The sequence below is a fragment of the Dromaius novaehollandiae genome, chromosome 21 (assembly GCF_036370855.1).
Source record: "Dromaius novaehollandiae isolate bDroNov1 chromosome 21, bDroNov1.hap1, whole genome shotgun sequence".
Taxonomy (NCBI): Eukaryota; Metazoa; Chordata; class Aves; order Casuariiformes; family Dromaiidae; genus Dromaius; species Dromaius novaehollandiae.
The window spans coordinates 689770-709292 of NC_088118.1; the positions used below are offsets into that span (position 1 = coordinate 689770).

A 19523-nucleotide genomic window follows, 5' to 3' on the forward strand; every position below is an offset into this window, starting at 1 on the left:
GTTATGGGGCAGTCGAGTGGGTGCCATGGCCATTGTTGGGGGGGGGGGGGCAGGGGGTGTTCCAAAGTGTGTTAAAAAACCCCACAGTCCTTGACAAAGAGATGTGTATTGCTGGTCATCCTAGAGCACGAACCGTGACAATAAAGCAGACAGAGCTGCTGCAAAAGAGGCCCAGCAGCGCCGGGCTGGCTGGAGGGTGAGGGGTGGGTTTTTTTTTGGGGGGGGGGGGGGGGGGGGAATGTCAGGCACAGGCATGCTGGTGCCAGCACACCCACCCCACACAAGGCCCCCGTGACCCACTGTGCACCTGCGTATGGTACTGGTCTTGCAAAAGCAATGTGGGGCCCAGGCCCAGGGACAGTTTTGGGGGGGGGCATTCCAGGGTGGGGGGGGGGCAGTGCAGGGCAGCAGTCTGCTTCCCAGGGCTGTTGGGACACTCTGGGGACGGTGGGGAGGGGGGGGGGGATCATGGGACAGTCATGTGGGTCTCAGAGCCATCAGCGTATTCTGGGGGGGGAACGTCATGGGGCAGTTGTGTGGGTCCTGTGGCTGTTGGGGGGCTCTGGGATGGTTGTGGGGCAGTCGTGGTGGTCCCAGGGCTATCGGGGGGGGGGCTCTGGGGCCGGTCGGGGCAGGGGGAGGGTTGTGGGGCAGTTGTACGGGTCCTTGGGCAGTCGGGCAGGGGGTCCTGGGGTTGATGGGGGGGGTCGTGGGGCAGTCGTGTGAGTCTCAGGGCTATTGGGGGGGGGGGGGGCTCTGGGGCTGGTGGGAGGGTCGTGAGGGTCCTGGGGCCATCAGAGGGGCTCTGGGGTGGTTGTGTGGCAGTCGTGTGGGTCTCGGGGTCTTTGGGGGGCTATGGTGTGCTTGTGGGGCAATCCTATGGGTCCCGGGGCTGTTGGGGGGCTCTGGGGATGGTGGTGGAGTCGTGGGGCAGTTGTGTGGCTCCCAGGGCTACTGGGGGGCTTTGGGGGGTTGTGGGGCAGTCGTGTGGGTCCCGAGGTCTTTGGGGGGCTCTGGGGTGGTTGTGGGGCAGGCGTGTGGGTCCCGGGGCTATTGGGGGGCTTTGGGGGGTTGTGTGGCAGTCGTGTGGGTCCCGGGGGCTTTGGGGGGCTCTGGAGTGGTTGTAGGGCAGTCCTATGGGTCCCAGGGCTATCGGGGGGGGGGGTCTGGGGCCGGTTGGGGGGGGGTCATGGGGCAGTTGGGGGGTTATTGGGGTGGTGGGTGGGTTGTGGGGCAGTCGTGTGTTTCCCATGGCAGTTGGGGGGCTCTGGGGCCAGTGGGGGGTTTGTGGGGCAGTCGTGTGGGTCCCGGGGCCGTCAGGGGGGTCTGGGGCTGGTGGTGGGGTCATGGGGCAGTCGTATGGGTCCCGGGGCAGTCGGGGGGCTCTGGGGTGGTCGTGGGGCAGTCGTGTGGGTCCCAGGGCTACTGGGGGGCTTTGGGGGGTTGTGGGGCAGTCGTGTGAGTCCTGGAGCTATCAGGGGGCTCTGGGGTGGTCGTGGGGCAGGCGTGTGGGTCCCGGGGCTATTGGGGGGCTTTGGGGGGTTGTGTGGCAGTCGTGTGGGTCCCGAGGTCTTTGGGGGGCTCTGGGGTGGTTGTTGGGCAGTCCTGTGGGTCCTGGAGCTATCGGGGGGCTCTGGGGTGGTCGTGGGGCAGGCGTGTGGGTCCTGGGGCTATTGGGGGGCTTTGGGGGGTTGTGTGGCAGTCGTGTGGGTCCCGGGGGCTTTGGGGGGCTCTGGGGTGGTTGTAGGGCAGTCCTATGGGTCCCGGGGCTATCGGGGGGGGGGGTCTGGGGCCGGTGGGGGGGGGGTCATGGGGCAGTTGTGTGGGTCCTGGGGCTGTTGGGGGGTTATTGGGGTGGTGGGTGGGTTGTGGGGCAGTCGTGTGTTTCCCATGGCAGTTGGGGGGCTCTGGGGCCAGTGGGGGGTTTGTGGGGCAGTCGTGTGGGTCTCTGGGCAGTCGGGGGGCTCTGGGAGGTCGTGGGGCAGTCGTGTGGGTCTCGAGGCTATCGGGGGGCTCTGGGGGGCCATCGTGGGGCAGTCGTGTGGGTCCTGGCACCACTGGGGGGCTTTGGGGGGGTCGTGAGGCAGTCGTGTTGGTCCCGGGGCCGTCAGGGGGGCCCTGGGGCCAGTGGGGGGGTCTGGGGGCAGTCGTGTGGGTCCCGGAGCCATTGGGGGGGCTCTGGGGGGGGTCGTGGAGCGGTCGTGTGGGCCCCGGGGCAGTCGGGGTGCTGGACCTTGTGCCCCCCGCTGCAAAAGCAGCCTGGCAGAGGCAATGCCGGTCAGCGGCCGCCGCTGCTGGGGCCAGCGGCCGCGGGGAGGGGAGGCGCGGCGGGCGCAGGGGTCCCCCCGAGCGGCGAGGGGGTGGGTCTGGCACTGGCAGCGTGAGGCGCTTCCGCGGCCCCGCTCCGGGGACCCCCGCGCGGGGGGGGGGGGCACCGCAGATCCGGGATGCTCCGTGATGCCGGGGATGCTCAGCGTGCCCAGAGCCCCCCCGCCGGGGCCGGCCCCCCCGCCTTGCTCCTGTCCGCCGAGGCGCACGGCTGCGGCGGCTGCTCGCAGGGGAGGCTCAGCGCGGAGCGGTCCTGCCGCCCCAGCTCCTTCATCTGCTGCGTCTCCTTCGCGCTCAGCGCGGGCGTCTGCACCTCGAACGTCAGCTCAAACCTGCTGTAGTCCACGCGGAAGGCTCCCTTCTCCAGCGACATGCAGGGTTCAAAGCGGTATCCCCAGAGGATCTCGTCCTCCGTGTAGGAGGTGCGGGCTTGACACGTCATCCCTGCGGCAAGGCAAGGGTCGGACGCTGGCCCGGCGAGCTCTCGCGTGCGGCCCAACGGAGCGGCGAGGGGCACAGCCAGCATCGTCACCCACCGCCTGACGAGGGCTGCGAGAGAGCTCCCCGGGGCAACGGCTCCAGCTGCGGCACTCTCCCCCTGCGAGTGTCTGCGGCTGCCCAGCTAATTTTCCCGCTAACGTTTGCTGGGGCGGACGAATGGACTAAGCCGCGTTTGCAGAGAGGCTCCTCCGCAGCGGATACTACGGGTGCACCCGCCTCCCTCCCCAGGCCCCCGTGCAGCACCGAGGGACGCGCACGCCCCTCCGCGAGCTCTGAAAGAGCCGTTGCCAGCTGCTGCCAGGCTATTTGCCCATGGGACCGTCTTCCTGCAGGGTATGGGGCTCCTGGGTCACCTGCCCAGGAGGAGAGGAAGCGAGGGCTGGAGAGCGCCGTGCCTCTTCGGCGCCTCATCTCTGGCAAAGGGTCATCGCCTACGGATCCAGGGCATGAGCCACCGCCCCGGCCCGCCCGGCTCCCCTGCAGAGCTCACCTGTGGCTTCCACAATGCCCTCAAGGATTATGATGATTTCGAACTGCTCCCTTCTCAGGGACTCTGCCGACATGTCCCAGAAAGGGCTGCGCTGATTGATCACGTGGCAGATGATTTGGGGCTCCACCAGGAACAGTCTGTCCTCTCCCGTGTCGTAGCCCAGGTTCAGCTCGGACTGCTCCAAGGGGATGAACTCCCCTTCTTTGGTCTGTCGCGATTTGATCAGCTTTGCTCTTATTTTCGCATCTACCATGTGGCTATCGCGGAGGTCCCCAATGCGGAACATCAGGCAGAGCTTCTCGTCCCGGTGGGAGATGACGCAGTTTTTGCTGAAGATTAAGGTCTGGGCACGTTTCTTGGGCCTGGAGATCTTGACGAACATGCACCCCACCATCAGGGCGTCGATCATGGACCCGATGATGGACTGCACCATGAGCAGGATGACGCCCTCGGGGCAGTTGGCGGTCACGATCCTGGAGCCGTAGCCGATGGTCCTCTGGCTTTCCACAGAGAAGAGTAAGGCGGATAGGAAATTGTCCACGTTCTCAATACACGCCTTCCACTCCGGATCGCCGATGTGGTTGACGTCACCCCTTACCCAAGCATCAAAGAAATAGATGATGCCAAAGACGACCCAGGTAGCAATATAGCACATCATGAAGACAAAGAGGAACCAGCGGTACTTGAGGTCCACGATGGTGGTGAAAATGTCAGACAAGAACCTCTTTTTCTCCTGGATATTGCCCAGGTTCACCTGGCACTTGCCCATTTTGGTCACGTATCGCTGGCGCTGCTGCTTGCTGGCTAGACCGAACAGCCGGTCGTCGGCGATGAGTTTGCAGCGCCGGTTCTGCAGCCTCTCCGCGGCGGGGACGGAGACGACGCTGCGCGTGGGCGTTTTGCTCCGCGCCGAGCCGGGGACGTTCGGCACGCTGAGCGCGTGCCGTGGGTACCAGCGGGTGCCGGCGTCCCGCAGCGGAGGGGGCGGGTCGCGGCGCGACGCTCGGCGGTACGCGGGCAGTTCTTCGGCGTCGATGGCGACGCCGGGCCGGTGCCTGGCGGGCACGACGGCCTCCGAGTCCGTTAAGCTCACTCGGCTCTGCGGGAGCGACTGGTCGCCGGGGACGCCGGTGCTGCAGGGCAGGGGAAGGTAGTTCCATAGCAGGGCACGTCTCTTTGCGGGTTCGGAGCCTGCTTGCTGCCGGCTGTCTTCCGCCGTGGGAGAGGCTGGGGCTTCAGGCTGCAAATGGAAAGGAGCCAGTCAGCGTTAAATCGCTTGCTTTTGTCCCCTTCGCTAGCCTGACCTCCTCGACCGCGGGCTCTGGCGAGGTCCAGCCCGGAGCGGGGCCGTTAGCAACCGTCGCAGCAGAGCAAGGCTCCCCGAGGCCAGCGCCAGGCGGGACCTGCCTCCGTCACGGAGCCGCCAGCACGGGGGACCCCCCCCCGCCCCCCGCTCCCCGCCTCCGCACGTCTGTCTTCCCGCAGGGCAGAGGGCCACCCGAGCGGGCCGTGCCGCCGGCACGGGAGCGACCTACCTCCCGCGGGAAGGTGCCGTACCCGCTGGCGTCCGTCGGCGGCCGGGGCAGGTAGGCCAGCAGGTGCTTGGCCGTGGGGGTCTGCACGGGGGGGATGGAGTTCCTCCGGCCGCGGGGCTCCTCGGAGCGCGGCCGGCAGCCGCCGACGCCGTCGCGCAGGCAGAGGCTGCTGCTGTCCCGCCGCAGCTCCATGCTGCCGCTGGCGATGGGAAGCACCACGGCCCATCCGGGCGGGGAGGCCTAGCCCAGGGCTCGGCGCCCGTCGCGGGGGGGGAGCCTGCCGCGCGGGAACACAAAGCGGGGGGGGGGATTTAATCGCGGAGCGGGGGAGTGCCCCTTGCCCCAACCGGCTTTAAGCAGAGGCCCCAGCTCCCCACGCCGAGCCGGGACACACGGCGCAGAGCAGAGCGGATCCGGCGGGACGGGGCCCGGGCAGCAGCTCACGGTGCCGTGGGGACACCGCACGCAGTCGCGGTGCGAAGCAAAGCCGTCGCAGCGCGTTGCTGCTAACAGCGTTTCACGGCCGCAGCAGAACGAGGACGCGCGTGCAGACGGGCGCCAGGCAGCAGCGAGGAGCACGGAGGAGGCTTCGGTAGCTGCTGCCGAGCCAGGCTTGCGGGCCGCTGCTGGAAGGGAGCAGCGGTGCCACGAAGGGGGACTGCACGGCGATGCTATCCAGGTGCAGGGCAAGCCCTAGGGGCAATAGCATTTTAAGCTGAAGCTGCTTCTCTTCCTCCCACCAGAAACTGTGCAGCAAGGAAACAAAGTGTTGTGAAACCAAACAGCTTGCGCATTCTCTGAGACAGGGGAGCAGGATTTTCAGGCTCTGCAGCGATGAGGAAACGGCCTGGCTGGCACTAGGAGCAGGCAGCAGCGTCCCGGGACGCGTGTCCCCTCGGAGAGGGCGGGCAACGTCACGGCGGGCAGGCGGCAGCCGCAAAGCACGGGGTCCGGCACGGAGGCCGCAGACCTCCCACTCGCCGCGGGCCGGCACCCCCCTGCAACACCCGGCCCACCCGCCCGGCCGAGCCCTGCGTGAACTCCCGACTCGTTCGTTAGCCCGTGGAACGCTGCTCTGCGCAGAGCCGAGACGCGGTCTGGGCAGGGGGCAACGGGGGGGATTAGCAAAGCACAGCGTAAATCCCCAGCAGACGAGGCTCCGGAGCTGCTCATCCCCGGTGATTGCTTCGGCCGGGGGCGGGGGGGTGACGGGCCAGTCACTAACGACGGCCCCTCTGTTTGCCCGAAGGTTTTTTCTTTTTGGGTTTCATTGATGGAAAACAGACCCAAATCCCTCGCTTGCCTCAATGACGTCAGTAGAGCCCCAGCGCATTGTCTAGGGCTGCAGTTCCACCCACCCGAAAAGGCGATGTTTATTTAAATATCGTTTTCATAGAGAGGGAAGTTGGACGAGGCCCAAAGTGCTACTTCGAAATGCAAACAGCGTCGGGGGCCGGGGCAGGAGCCTCTCTGCAAGCTGGGAGGGTCCCGGGCGCGCTGCAGCGCTTCGTCCCGCCGGTCCCTCCGCCGGTCCCTCCGCCAGGGCTCTGCCCCGCGCGGCCTCCCCAGAGCTCCGCGGTCGGCACCGTCCGTGGGAGCCGGGCTAAACCGGGACCGCCCCAGCACGGCTCGGGGAGCCGTTTCCCACCTCCCGTCTCGCGGGGCACCCAGCTCCGACGACGGTAACGACGGAGCAGTCTGACCTCACCCAGCCATTCCAAACGGAGACGCGCGTGATGCCCGCGCTACAGGCAGAGGCTAAGCAGCATGACCAGTGCCATCAATGGAGATTGAAACTCAGGAGCCCTCTGCTCCCCAGCCCGCGGGCCCCCATTTCCCTCCCGAGCTGGAAGCAGAGGCTGGAAGACCCAGAGAAGCTGTGAAAGGCTCTCGCTGAGCCCCTGCAGGGCTCCTCCCGGCAAAGCCGGAGCTGCGCGGTGCTAAGGCTTTGCTCTGCGGCGCTGGGAAGCGCTGGGGCCTCGCAGGGAGCAGCCGTGGTCTCCGGGAGCGGCTGGGGATGCGGTGCGGCTGGGCGACCTGCTCTGCCGGCAGCGCGCACGCGGGTGACGGGGCTGATGACCCCGCGCCGGCCGGGTGCGGGGCGGCACCAGATGGCAGAGCCAATTACACAGCGTTAATTGCACTGCACCGGCTGGGCCGAGGAAGCAGGCGACTCCCTCCCGGGGGCTTTGCCACGTCCCCTCCCGTCCCGTCCCGTCCCGTCCCGTCCCGTCCCGTTAGGGCGAGCCATCCTTTCCGGGGAGCAGCCCTGGCAGCTGCCCAAGGCGGACAACGGCTCCTGGTGATTACCGCACTCGTGTTCTGGCCTCGCTCCTGGCAAATGCTTTAGCTCCCGTCGGAAAGATGAATCGTTGGGCATGCGGAAGCCTTGCCCGGGGAGCCAGCGGCACGCGGTGCTTCCCGGGGGAAGGCAAAGGGCCCCGCTGCCTCGCGCAGCGTCCTCTGCCGCTGCCCCTCGCTCCTCGCAGGGATCCGCCTCTCCCCTGCGAGACGGGTCGGGGACCCCGGTACCTGGGTCCTCCGGGAGCTGCGTAGAAAGTTCGCAACCAAGTCAATTCTGTGATGCATTGCTGCTGCTGCTGTGCAGGAGAGCTGTCTAGCAGCAGCCTGGCAGATGCACTCCGGAAAGCCCCAGGAGGAAACCTCCGTGAAGGAGGCTTCTCGCAGAAACTCTGTCTTCCCTGTCTCTGCGAAGGAGCCGCAGACCTCGTGGCTTTACCTCTCCCTGCCTGCACGAGCGCAGCTTTTCTAAACCGCCTCCTGTTTCAGTGGCATTTCATTTTGTGCTGCGGCGAATCTTGGCTGCAGGCGAATGAAAAGCCTTCTGCACAGGAGGAATATTTCCAACAAAAAGAGGAAAGAGGAGGGAAAGTGAAACACAGTCACCGCCGGCACACATCCCCCTCGTCCTCCGCACGCAGAGCCTTGCGGCCTCTGCAAGATCCGGGCGATGACGAATAGTCATCCCTAACGAGCTTTCGGGCGAGCGCTTTATCTCAGAAATAATTATCTGCCTTAATTACTCCCTTCCTCAGGGCAGTAACGGCCAGCTGAGAGCTGGCATCTGGCTTTCATGTGCCTTTGGTATGGGGGAGGGGATCAAATTCTCCCGTTTTTCAGCCTTCATTTCTAAGAGAAAACGCAGCACGAGGGCAGGAGTTGCGGAAGAGGCTGCAGGTTTGGGGAGCACGACTCCCACAAAGACGGCTGCAGCAGGTCTGTGGAAAGACACTTTATAAAGTCAGGAATATTTCTGAAAATCCCAGACTCCCGCATTCTAAGAAGATTTCCCTTAATATACCGAGGCAATAGCTGCTGCCAATTCATTCAGTTCGCAGACTTTTTTTCCCCAGAGCACGTGTGTAATCTGTTTGACAGACGGCGCGTGCGGCTCCCAGGCTTGGATCACGGCTGCTGAGCGACCCGGCGAGCCAAAGGCGCGAGGCTCGGCCTCCCTGCAGCCCTGCGCAGGAGCGGGCCGCAGCACCGTGCTTGCACGCCCGTCGCCAGGACGGGGATGCTGGCCCCACATCGGGCTCCCGGCACCGCACGGTCCCACCCTTCCCGTCCCCTCCTCCCGGTCTGCGCAGAGCTGTCTCGCAGCGCACACAACTCTCGAGCTGCCCCGTATTAAAAGTAGCGTCGCGCTCGCTCCCTTGCAGCGAAGCTCCAGGTCACGCGGGAGCGCCGGACCCAGCTCAGCCACCCTTCTCCAGAAACGCTCCTCCTGACTCGGACGGGGCTGCTGCCGGCCAGGGAAGCGGCAACGCTCTCTGCCTGATGCATTCGTCCGGCGGAGCTCCCGATCTCTCTGCGACACGAAGCTTCGGCTCTCCCGGGCAGGCAGGAGCCTGTCTCAGGTGCAGTCATTTTGCCTGGCCCTCTCTCCTCTGTCAGCAAAGAGAAAAAAGTGTGCGTCTCTGCAGTGCAGCTCGGTTGGCCTCATGGGTTTTTGTCACAAACAGCACCAGAAGGGAACCAAAGACGCGACAACCGAGAGCAAAAACTGCTACGGCTCCACGCAACACACGTAGGGCCTCTGTCCGGCAGATGCAACTGCCTGTCCGTAGCCTGGCACAGAGAGGGCAAACCTGTGACCCCAGAGCCCCCACTTTTGCTGTAAACAAGAAGAAATTGCCAAGCTGAGGAGGAGCGCTGACTCCACGGAGCTCTTCATCTGCCCTTTGCGGACCACGCAGCCTACAACCACCAGCCGCTTCCCAAGGGCAAGCCATAAGCCAGCCCTGAGGGAGCAGGCCTTTGCATCCCTCCTCCTGCTTAGCGGAAGAGCCCTGGAGCCACATCTACGGGCATGGTGGAGGGGAGCTCAGCCCGGCGAAGGCAACGCGGTCCCGGTGCCTCTGCTCCCCGCTGCATCCTCCCAGCCTGCCCCTTCCACCTCCCACCCTCTGGGATCGTCGCCTGAATTCGAAAAGGCAGCGGAGGAGAAGGGTGAACCTGCACTGCTCTGTGTCCGTCGCCTCCGAGCTCTCCTGCCCTGTCACCTCCGCTGTCTCAGGGCTAATCCCTGCACAAAGACGACAGAAAGCTCACGTTCCCGGAGCGCCGAACGGGGCGGCTAGGCAGCAAAGCGCTGCCCCGCGGGGACGGGGCTCTCCGGAGCGCTTGTTGCCAGCTGCGGGGCGGCCCGGGAGCCTGCCTGGGCCACGCGGGAGCTAGTTCTCCAGTTCCGGGCTGAGACTCTCTGCACGTCTTTGGAGTATCGTTGGCCTTTGGAAGATGTTCACCGTCAGCCACCCGGCCCTTGTCCTGGGAGAGCCGCTCTCACTTCGTGGTGTCTCTGCACAGCCACCTCCTGCCAGCGTGCCCGTGGGACGAGCGGTGCTTGGCCCGGCTGCTCTGCCAGGGCCACGCAGGCCGTTCCCCTCCTCGGCGGTTTCCGCGACGTGTCTGCAAAGCGCTCCGCAGGGTCCCGGCACTCCGGGGTCTCCACGCCCCTCGCACGGCCGACGCGCGCCCCAAGCGCCAGACGGGCAGAGAAAGCCCACGCGGGCCGCGCTGCTCTTGCAGGTGCCCCCGTGCCGGGGGCGGCACGGCTCGGCTCCCCTTTCCCCACCGCGCTGCTCCCTCCCTGCAGCCCCCCGCCAGGTCCGAGGTCCGGGCTGCCCGCCTGGGCCGGCGGCTGCTCGCAGGCTCCTCGATGGAGCGGGCACCTACCTCATTCGCAGGCGCAGCCCCCGCCGCGCAGCAGCGGGCAAAGCCGGCGGAGGACGGCCTCTCCGGGCGACTACCGCTGCTCCCGGGCCGCCGCGGCTCGGGCCCGTCTGCCCGCAGGCATCTTGCCATCCCTTCTGCAGGCAAATCCCCTCCCGGGCTGCGTGGCCAGAGCTTACGGGAGGGAAGCGGAGCTTGTCGGCAACCTCCAATCCTGCTCCAGAGCAAGAAGGTCACCCGTTAATCCGTCTCAGGGACGGGCAGCATTACCTCAAGATGATTTAATCAGGAAGGCTCGGGCAAGGAGCGCACACGCTGCCCGGGAGCCCTCGGAGCCGGCGCCCCGGCCAGGCTCCCCCCGCGCCCTCCTGCCCCAACCGCCCGGGAGCCGCGCCGAGGGCCGGCACCTGCCCCGGGGCAGCCGTTCGGGCTGGAAGCGCACGCGTGGCAGACGGGGCTCCCGGCTCCTCCGGGGGCCCGGAAACGTCCTGCCAGCCTGGGGGCTGAGCCGAAGCCGCGGTGCCTTCCCTGGCGAGCGTGGGGCGAGGACCGCTCCCGCTGCACGGAGCTCACCAGGCAGCCCAGGGACAGATGCAGCAAGCGCTGGAGCGGCTGCAAGGGCAAACGGCAAGGGCTGCGTCGGCTTGCTCCGTGCCCTAGCGCCTGGGCACGGCGAGACAGCTCTGCCCTGATGCCCTGCGGAGGGACGGGGAGGGATTTCCCAGCTCTAACGGGAATCTCCGCCACCGAGCGGGAGGATTTCCCTGCTCTCCTCTTTACGACACACCCAGCTCCCATCCGGCTTTAGGGACCGGATCATCGGCAAAGGCTGCGAAACATCCCCCTCGCCCAGCCGGTTTCTCTGTGTCTGTCGCCAGTTAATCCATCGCTGCGCTTCAGCCCGCGGCAGCGCAGAGGTCTAGAAGTCGCCTTGCTCCCCGCCCCGAGAAGGACAGCGCAGAGCTCAAGGTCCTGCAGTGCTCTGCCAAAGACCGCTCCACGCTGTATTTAAAGTTGGTTCCCTACAGCCGGAGGTTAAAAATAGCAGAGGTAGCACAGAGGCTATAAATAACTGCTTAGCCAGCGCCTTACGCAGCTCGAGGTTACTGACACAGCACGGTCAAGTCTTTCCCTAAGTTGCAGTCAGAGGTCAGGTAAACCGTGACTAAAGAGAGGAGTTCGACCCCGCCTCTTGTGGAGACGACACGGCGGGTCTCCTTTAGCGCCCGGCTGGCTGGGCTGAAGCTGTTCTGCGGGACAGCCAGCGAGTCCCGCGCGCGCCCGGGGAGCTGGCGAGCCGAGGAGCCAGGAGGGGCGAAATCCCGGCGCTGCATTTCCTCCTACGTGACGGCCGCGCCGCTGTGCCTCAGGCTGGCAGCGTCCCTCGCCGAGGCCTCGCAGCCCCGGGCTGCTGCTTCGAATAGCAGCGACAAGACGCTTCCCGTGCTGCCTGGAGGCGGCCCGGGGCTGCGTCCAAAGCCAGCGCCCGCGGGCGGGCAGGCAGGTCTCCGCCAGCGCAGAGGTTTCTGGAGGGCAAAGTCTCCCTCGCAGGGGCTGCGGCACGTTAGCACCGAGGGCAAGAAACGAGGGGAAAAAAGCAGCATCGTCTTTGCACGGCGGCGGTCACGCGCATCCCCTCTCCCTACCGTCACGCCCGCAGCTCCCCTCGTTGCCGCAAGGACCCCCTGCGAATGCGGACGGGGAAAGGCAGTGCCCCCCCGCCCCCCGCGCACAGCCTTCCCGAGGCCGCGGGCTCCGCACGGCCCGTGGCTTGCAGCCGGCACGGAGGGCAGTTTCCTCCCCGGCGGATGGGCGGGATCCCAGGGCAGGCGTCGCGACCTGGGCACGGACCCGGCGCCGCCAGCCCCGAGGAAGGGCACACCGGGACGGGGCGGGGGGGGTCAGAGATGGGGTCGTGCCTCGAGCCAGACCTGCGAGTGCGAGTGATGCTCCTGCACGTACTGTCACGCAAAGAACACAAGGCAAGTCACGAAAAGCTCCGTTTTGGACCGGGGCTGCGTCCAGGGAGGAGGGCTGCGGCGTGACCCCTCAGCAGCTCCTGCAAGTCACCTCCGCTCTCACGCTCCCGGCAAGAGCAGCAGCCGCTTTGGGCTTTGCTGCCCGCAAACAGCACTAGCAGAGACGTTCAAACGCAGACCAGCTTCTGACGCCAGAGACACCCCAGAGGGCCCGCGACCCCCCTGCTCGCGGCACCCAGCGCCCCAGCCAGGAACCATCACCTCCCTGGGGCTGCAGGCAAAACTTCCCCCCGTCCCGGGCTACGAGAGCGGGAGCTCAGGCCGATCGCACCAAGGCCAAGTGCGGTTTGACCAGCGATTTAAACGGAGCAGAGGGAATTCAGCCTCGGGACGGACTGGCTTGTGCAACCTCCTCCTGCTGCCTGTGGCTTCTGCCTGTGCCAGCCTGAAACGCAGGCAACACACCTGATGGGGACTTCTGCGTGCTAGGGCCAGCACAGGAGACCTTCCCCCCAACCACGTGTGCCACGTGCCTACCGCGGGTGGAGGAACAGGATTTGTCACCGCGGGAGCCCCGTGAGGAAGCAGCAGCAGAACGGCCCTCCGTCCCTGCTAGACAGCGGGAAGCAGGATGTGTGCCCGGCAGAGAAAACTACCTGTAACGAAAACAAACAGATCCTCACGCCCGTGCTCTCCCCTTAGAGACTCCCCTCTCCTGCCTGCTCCGCGTTCCAGGAAATCATTTCTCGCCGACGAAGCTGCAGCGGCTCCGTCCTAGAGACGGAGGCACGGAGGAACCGGCTGATGCGCGGGCCGGTAGCGCCCACGCTGAGGGTCTCTCCAGCACTGAAGTCACTTTCTCAACAGCAAACTCGCACAGTCCGTCACAAACGTTCAGCAGAGTCCCCGGGCTGACGTTCAAGCGTTCGGCCCTTAGAGGAGGGAGCAGGTTCTCGGGAGAGCTCTCGTTCGGGCGGCCGCATCCGTGGGCAGATCCTTTGGGGACCTCGGCAGGTTGGGCGCTTCGGAAGCCAGCGCAGCGCAACACGCGTGTCCCCCTCCTCCGGGGACTCTGCCAGCAGTCCCCCACCCTCCGAGATGCCGAGCAGCATCTGCCAGCATCCTTCGAGCACGCGAATGGCGGAAAGCCAGCCCCGGCAGCCGCGCCGCACCGAACGCCTCGTGCCACCCCCTCCCACGGCTGCAGGTTTCGCCTTGTGCATCTGCGTCGCCGCTGGCGGGTTTCCACGGCTGAGTCCTCCCTTCGCTAGCCGCACGCAAAGGCCCACGCCGGGGACCAGCCCGAGACCCTCCAACCTGAGCTGCACGTCACAGACCGCTCCCGGGGCTTAAACTCCGGTCCTTGCCCACGACAGCACCCACACCGCTGCGATAACGAAGAAGAAACAGCGATTTACCAGCCTTCCCCCCGAATATCCTTCTTGATAAGAAAGAAGGCAGAGAATGAGAGATTAGTCACTAATCTCCCCATGAAAATGAAACTCTGAAAGCTCGACACCGTGTCCCCTCTGCGTGCCTGGGCACAGAGGGACAGATGGGAAGCAAGTGTGAACAGGAAGGTAGGACTTTCCTGATGAAGCGATCCATCTTCTTTTTCCCCCCGCCCTTTTCTTTCTATTCTGTTTTCTTTCAGTGAGGACAGGTACAATTTTCCCAAACTGACATCCTAGTTCTCCGTCCCGCACCTCCGTGTCCCGCTTCCTCTGGCGCTCGCACAGAGATAACCCCAGGGACCGGCCGACGTTGCTCTGATGACAGATGTTTGCAGAGCACTTTCTGAGGATGTGAGGCACCCGAGCAAGGCTGAAGTCCAGCCCCCGGTGCAACACGGAGATTTCTAGGATCTCCGTCTCTGCCTTGAGAGCAGCGGGGCTCCATCGCGTGGGCTCTGCCCTCCGGTAACGGCCGCTGCTGCAACGAGGCGCTCCGAAGGCGCAAGTTTGTCCTGTGGGGCTTTCCTCAGGGAGAGCGCAGATAAACGTTTCCCTCGGCAGCGAGCGCGCGGCAGCATGCGGGAGCGCGGCGAAAGCTGTGCTCCCTGCAGACGCAGCAGCACGCTGCAACCCCTCTCCCCGGCTGAGCTCTTAGAATGAAGCGCCGGATGACGGGTGGCACTTTGCCTGCCCCCGAAGCAGCAAGCACCGCTGCGAGCACGGCTCTGTCCGTCTGCAGGTGTACGCGGAAGGAGCAGAACTAAGCGTGTCGTTAGGGACCACTCCCACAATACAAGAAATAGGTTATTTGGAGCAGGAACCACTTCCGTTCCGGCCTTGGCGGTCTGGGACATAAGGCTCCCTCCCCGCAACACTGCTGAGGGGAGAAGACCGCTCTCCGTGGAGAAGGCCACGAGGAATTCAGAGACGATTACTACATTTTAAAAGATCTCCTCACTTATTAGGAGCAGTGTGAGAGTCTAGAAATCTCATTTTCTTCCCCGGTGTAGGAGGGAGAATCTTCTACAGAAAGCAGAGCGGGACTGAGCCAGGACCTCACCGTACCTTGCTTCGACACCGATGCAGGCACAAATCTTTGGACTTCACTTTGTCACAGCTCCACTCCTCCGCCCCCCGACATGGGGCTGTGCAGTCCGACTTCCCAGATTACACCCATCGCCGCAGGGCAGCTAAGCCCAGAGCAGAAGCTGCCTCTCCCCCCGCAGCAGCTTGCAGGACTTAACTGATGCCTGTTGGTAAAGCTGCTATTCAAAGAAAACGTGCTCGAGCCAAACCAACCGCTGTTGTCACTCGGCTTGTTGTGAAAGTGCTTCGCAGCTGGGAGCCTTCCAGCCTGCACGCTGAGCAAAGAGGTCGCGATTTCCTCTGCTCCTCCAGCAACCGCGGGGACGGCAGAGAGAGGTGCGACCTCCCCGGGGGTCCCCAGCCACGGCTGAATTCTCCCTGCAGCTCTCGAAAGCTCCTTGCATAGCTGTTTAAGGACTGACTAAGGCTCGATGCCTTAAAAGCCTCCTGAGAACAGCGTAAAGCTGCAGTCGCTTAGCGGGGAGAGGCGTTCTCCTCCACGTGTCCTGCCTCCCGCAGCGGGTCAAGGGCTCGCTCCCCTTCCAGCCCCGCCGCGGCTGGAGCTGCCGCTCGTTCGGAGGCGCTTTCTCTGCCAAGACTCTCACTTCGGGGTTTCCGAGGCTCAGAGGATTTGCATACTTTTGCTTAACCCTCCTGCGCGCGGTGAGGCAGCCACAGCTCCACCGGACTCGCTGCTGCTCGCAAGCTGAGTTTGTCCTGAAGCAACACTGCCTGCACCCAGAACAAAAACTGTCCCCTGTCCTCCGAGGACTTCTGGGGATGACCTCCCCAACGAGGAGCCCAAACCCACTACCTTATCTTCTCCCTGCCCAGAGCACCCACCCCCTTCTCGCTGGGTTTGTCGCCCTTTTTGCCCCTTCTCTTCCCCACTCGCCCGTGCTGGTCTCCACGGTTCTTCAGTCTTTGCTCTGTTACTTGCTGCCATTATCATTCCCCTCGTGGTTTTTCCCTTTCCCAGCGAGGCGCACGCTGCTGCTGCTGCATACCAGCTGCTGGCCCCCCAGGAGGGGAGCCACGGCCATCTGTGCGGAGCAGACAGCCGGCGAAGCCAACGAGAGGGCCCCGGCGGCCCCCGAGCAGCCCCCAGGGCAGAAGCTGCAAAGACGAACCATCGGACTCGGCCCCAGCACCGCGGCTCCCGCCGTTTCGCGGCCGCGGAGCACGAGCCCCGCGTTGCCGCAATCCCGCGGGCTGCCCGAGGCGCCGCGCAGGCTCCCCCTGCCCCAGCCGGGCTGCTGAGCTGCTCGGGACTCTCCCCGCATCCCGGCTCGGACCGGGAAACGCTGCTTTACGGGCCGTGGCCCGGCGCCGGGTTGCACAAGCCACCAAGCACCACGCGCTCGGCGGTGAGGGGGAAGGAAAGGGGAGAGGGGACCTGACCGCGGCTTGATGCTCGGCTTTCCAGAGCAGACACTTACCGCGTTGTACCCAGTTTTTCCTGCCTGGCCAGGAGTGCTTTCTTTCAAACACAGAAAAACCAACAAGACGTGAAAATGATCGTGGCCACACCCAGGAATTAGAGGTATAAGCTTGAATCCCCCCCCCCCCCCCCCGGACTCCTCTGAAAGCCAGAAACAAACAGCAGCGCTCCGTCAGTAGCCCGTCAACTGAAACAGCACATTCATGGAAATCCACGCCATAAAAACACAGCTCCAAAAGTGTTAATAGCAAAAGCTTCTGCTCACCTACGCTTATCTCAGCCCCACCGGCGGAGCCGCAGCACAGTTCGCCGCCGCAGCACGAGCATGGCTTGGAGCTGTAACGCTACGGTCCAGCTGGGTGGAATGCTGCTGGCGCTCTTCGGGTGGCTCTCGTCCTGCGTGACGACTGTCGTGCCGCTCTGGAAGAACCTCAACTTGGACTTAAATGAACTGGAGATCTGGAACATGGGGCTCTGGCAAGTCTGCATAATCCAGGAGGAAGGAGCCATGGAGTGCAAAGCCCACGAGTCCTTCCTCGCGCTGCCCCCGGACCTGCGGGTGTCCCGGATCCTGATGTGCCTTTCCAACGGACTGGGGTTCCTCGGGTTTGTTCTCTCTGGCCTGGGGCTGGACTGCTGGAAAACGTGTGAAGAGAAGCCTGGACTAAAGAAACGGCTACTGCTTTCCGGAGGGGCAGCTTTCGGCACGTCAGGGATTATGACCCTCATCCCCGTTTCCTGGGTCGCCTATAACACGGTGCTCGAGTTCTGGGACGAAACTGTTCCTGACATTGTCCCGAGATGGGAATTTGGGGAGGCAACGTTCCTGGGGTGGTTTGCGGGCTTCTTCCTTGCGGCAGGCGGGTTGCTCCTTATCTATACCACCTGCTTACGAAGGACTGAAACGCCATCGGCGCCTGCAGCGCTTTGCCGCCAACGCGCAGAGATGCAGGGGCCAGCCGGGACGTCACCGTGGAGCCACCACTCACACCCCAAAAACGCAGATCTGGTAATCTAAGACTCGCAGCACAGCGTCCTGTGCAGTTCCTGGCTGTTCGGATTTCAGAGACAGTTCTCGTGTTTTACAGGATGATTTGCTAGTTCCTAAGACAGGGTCGCAGATTTTTTTTCTTCCTGTGTATCTGCCTGTCTCTCTCTCTCTCTTTTTTTTTTTTTTTCAAGAGCAACAGCTTTCTCTGCAGCACTTGCAGAGCGAGCCTAGCATTCTGAGCCAAGGAGGCAAACACAGAGCAGTAAAGAGCACTTTGTATTTCTGGCTACATTTGCAATATAGTCCCTTCTTGATTACGCTATGTTAGCATGTCCCTGGAAATTTCCAATAGTCAAGAATGTAATCATTGTAACATCTATGACCAAACTAAAAAGTTCATTCCTTGAATGTCCGTTTCACTTTGATGTATTCAGAATAAATTATTTCAGTTGTCAGCAGTATGTATTTGTGCTCTGAAAACATCTTTGCATCTCCATACACTGTATGGAAAGAGTCAGGATAAAGAGTTTGCGCTTTAAGGAGCAATGCTGCATTTTGAACATCCTTTTTTTTCATCTAGAAAAGTTTAGGAATAAAACAAGAGATGGAAATCAAAGAAAAAAAGAGGTGACACCAAAAAAGCGTGCTCCACAGGCACAAAGCCAGTGGCGACATCCCATTCACTAGCCTAATTTTCTCATCGCTGAGATGAGAGTCATAAATGCACCACAGACCTTCATTTAGAAAGTTTTACAATTGAATTGTTTATCTGTGCATACAAAACAAAAGCAGTATTTTGTGGGTCTCCAAAGATCTCTTCCGCACTTTCTTCATTTGGCTTTAAAAACAAAGCCTGTTTCTATGCCTCTATGATACTAACAATATCAAACACCAGGCTGAATTAATACCAAGAATCCTGATAGAAGTTAATGCAGTGTTACAGTACTCTCTAACGGCTGAGTTTACTGCTGTGTTAATCTGTTTGCTCTAACAGCCATGGTCTCATAATCAAAATGAAGGAAGCCCCCATCCAAAACCAGCATTCCTTTGGGAATCAAAGTTCACTTTTCTTTAAAAAGTTCTGTTTTGTAATTTGCACTTTGCTCTGGCTAAGCTGAAGAGTAGAAGAAGTAGTACGCAGGGAGAGAGAAAGAAAAGAGATTATTCCCAGAGCTTTTTCCTGCTGCCTGGACTTAGGACACGGCAGAAAACTGCAGCCGGGCCAAAACACAGGTTTCAGGCCACCGCCTCCGCGGCTGCACGTCCCCTCTGCGAGCAGCACTCTCCTCGTGCAGAGGATGCAGGACGTGCTCTCCAGCTCTGAGAGATACCGAAAAGGTCCCACTCGCAATGACGGGCTTTGGATTTACCCTTAAATACACAGTCAAAATCTAGAAGTTACTCTAAAAACAAAGCAAAAATACAGGCTGGCAAGAACGTACAAGTAATTCTGAAGTATTCTCTCTTTGGACTAGTTCTGCAGCCACCAATTTTCCACTACGTATGCTCAAAACCAGAATTGCTGTTGCTGTGATGGGCCGAAAGAGCACCCTCTCCCACCGTCCCTAAAGCACTACAGCAATTCAGCTGGCTGCGGTCAGTCACGCACAGAGTTAAGAGGGGAGAGCCGGGCACTCAGGAGTTCTCTTTCATGCCATGTCCTTCATAATGAAGATCAAGCAAGGCAAAATATAGGGGCCAGAAGGGTAGCATTCTTGGCTGATGAACGTGCTTTTCAAAGATTTACACAAACTTTTAGCTGCCCTCTAAAGGTCTGACAAACCCACAAAGCAAAGCGGCTCTATTTTGGCTATAATTTGTCACCCACACCCTTGGCAAATGAAAATACGGGGGAGGGAAAAAGATGACGACCAGGCTGTGAGTAAAGGTTTCTTGCTTCGGTACCTTCCTCCCTTCAAGCCTGACCCAAACCACCAAGACTTGATGGGCACTGGGGATTGCACTCCTGAGAAATCTTCATTCTTTTTTCTTTCTTTCTTTTTTTTTTTTTAAAGCACAGTTTGCCTATCTGTTGGTTATTTCATTTCTGGTAGCAATTTAAAATAACAGGGGAAAGATACTGCCCCACGACTGTATGAATAACCGGATTCTCCTAATTCAAGGATCTTTCTTTCCAAAACCACATCCTAGTTACCTGCAAGTGAGAATGGCTTGGAAAGCCACAACAGTATCGCAAGACGTTATCTTGAAATTATGAGTCATCTCTTAGCTGAGAAGAAAGAAGACAGTTACTGTGTAGTGCCAAGATCTCTGTTTAAAATGCTGAATGCTTTTATACATTGCAACCAGACCCCAGAACACGAGGCACCATAAGAAGTAAAACAGAGGTGTCATCATCTCACATTGCTGGAAAAAGCCACTGTGGCCTCTCCGTGAAGACAACGTGGAACACAAGATAGTCAGGTTGAAATAGCAGTGGTCCTTGCTCTATGCGTCCCCTTAATTGTAACAGGCACGGCTCACCATTTGCACAGGGATAGCTTGAGTTTCCTTATGTAATA

At 61.9% G+C, this 19523-nt stretch overlaps 2 protein-coding genes across 2 annotated transcripts; one reads left to right on the plus strand and one right to left on the minus strand.

The window, feature by feature from the left end:
* Positions 1-2101: 2101 nt before the first annotated feature.
* Positions 2102-5660, minus strand: LOC112987554 (G protein-activated inward rectifier potassium channel 4-like). Its single transcript, XM_026107462.2, has 3 exons — positions 4855-5660; positions 3320-4559; positions 2102-2772 (listed from the first exon to the last, which is right to left on the minus strand). Exons 1-3 carry the CDS (start codon positions 5044-5046, stop codon positions 2471-2473), a joined length of 1734 nt encoding a protein of 577 aa, XP_025963247.2. The 5' UTR covers positions 5047-5660; the 3' UTR covers positions 2102-2470.
* Positions 5661-12297: 6637 nt separating this feature from the next.
* CLDN25 (claudin 25) lies at positions 12298-17456 on the plus strand. The gene has a single exon (XM_026107463.2). The coding sequence runs from the start codon at positions 16336-16338 to the stop codon at positions 17026-17028; it is 693 nt and encodes a 230-aa protein (XP_025963248.1). The 5' UTR covers positions 12298-16335; the 3' UTR covers positions 17029-17456.
* The last annotated feature ends 2067 nt before the right edge of the window (positions 17457-19523 follow it).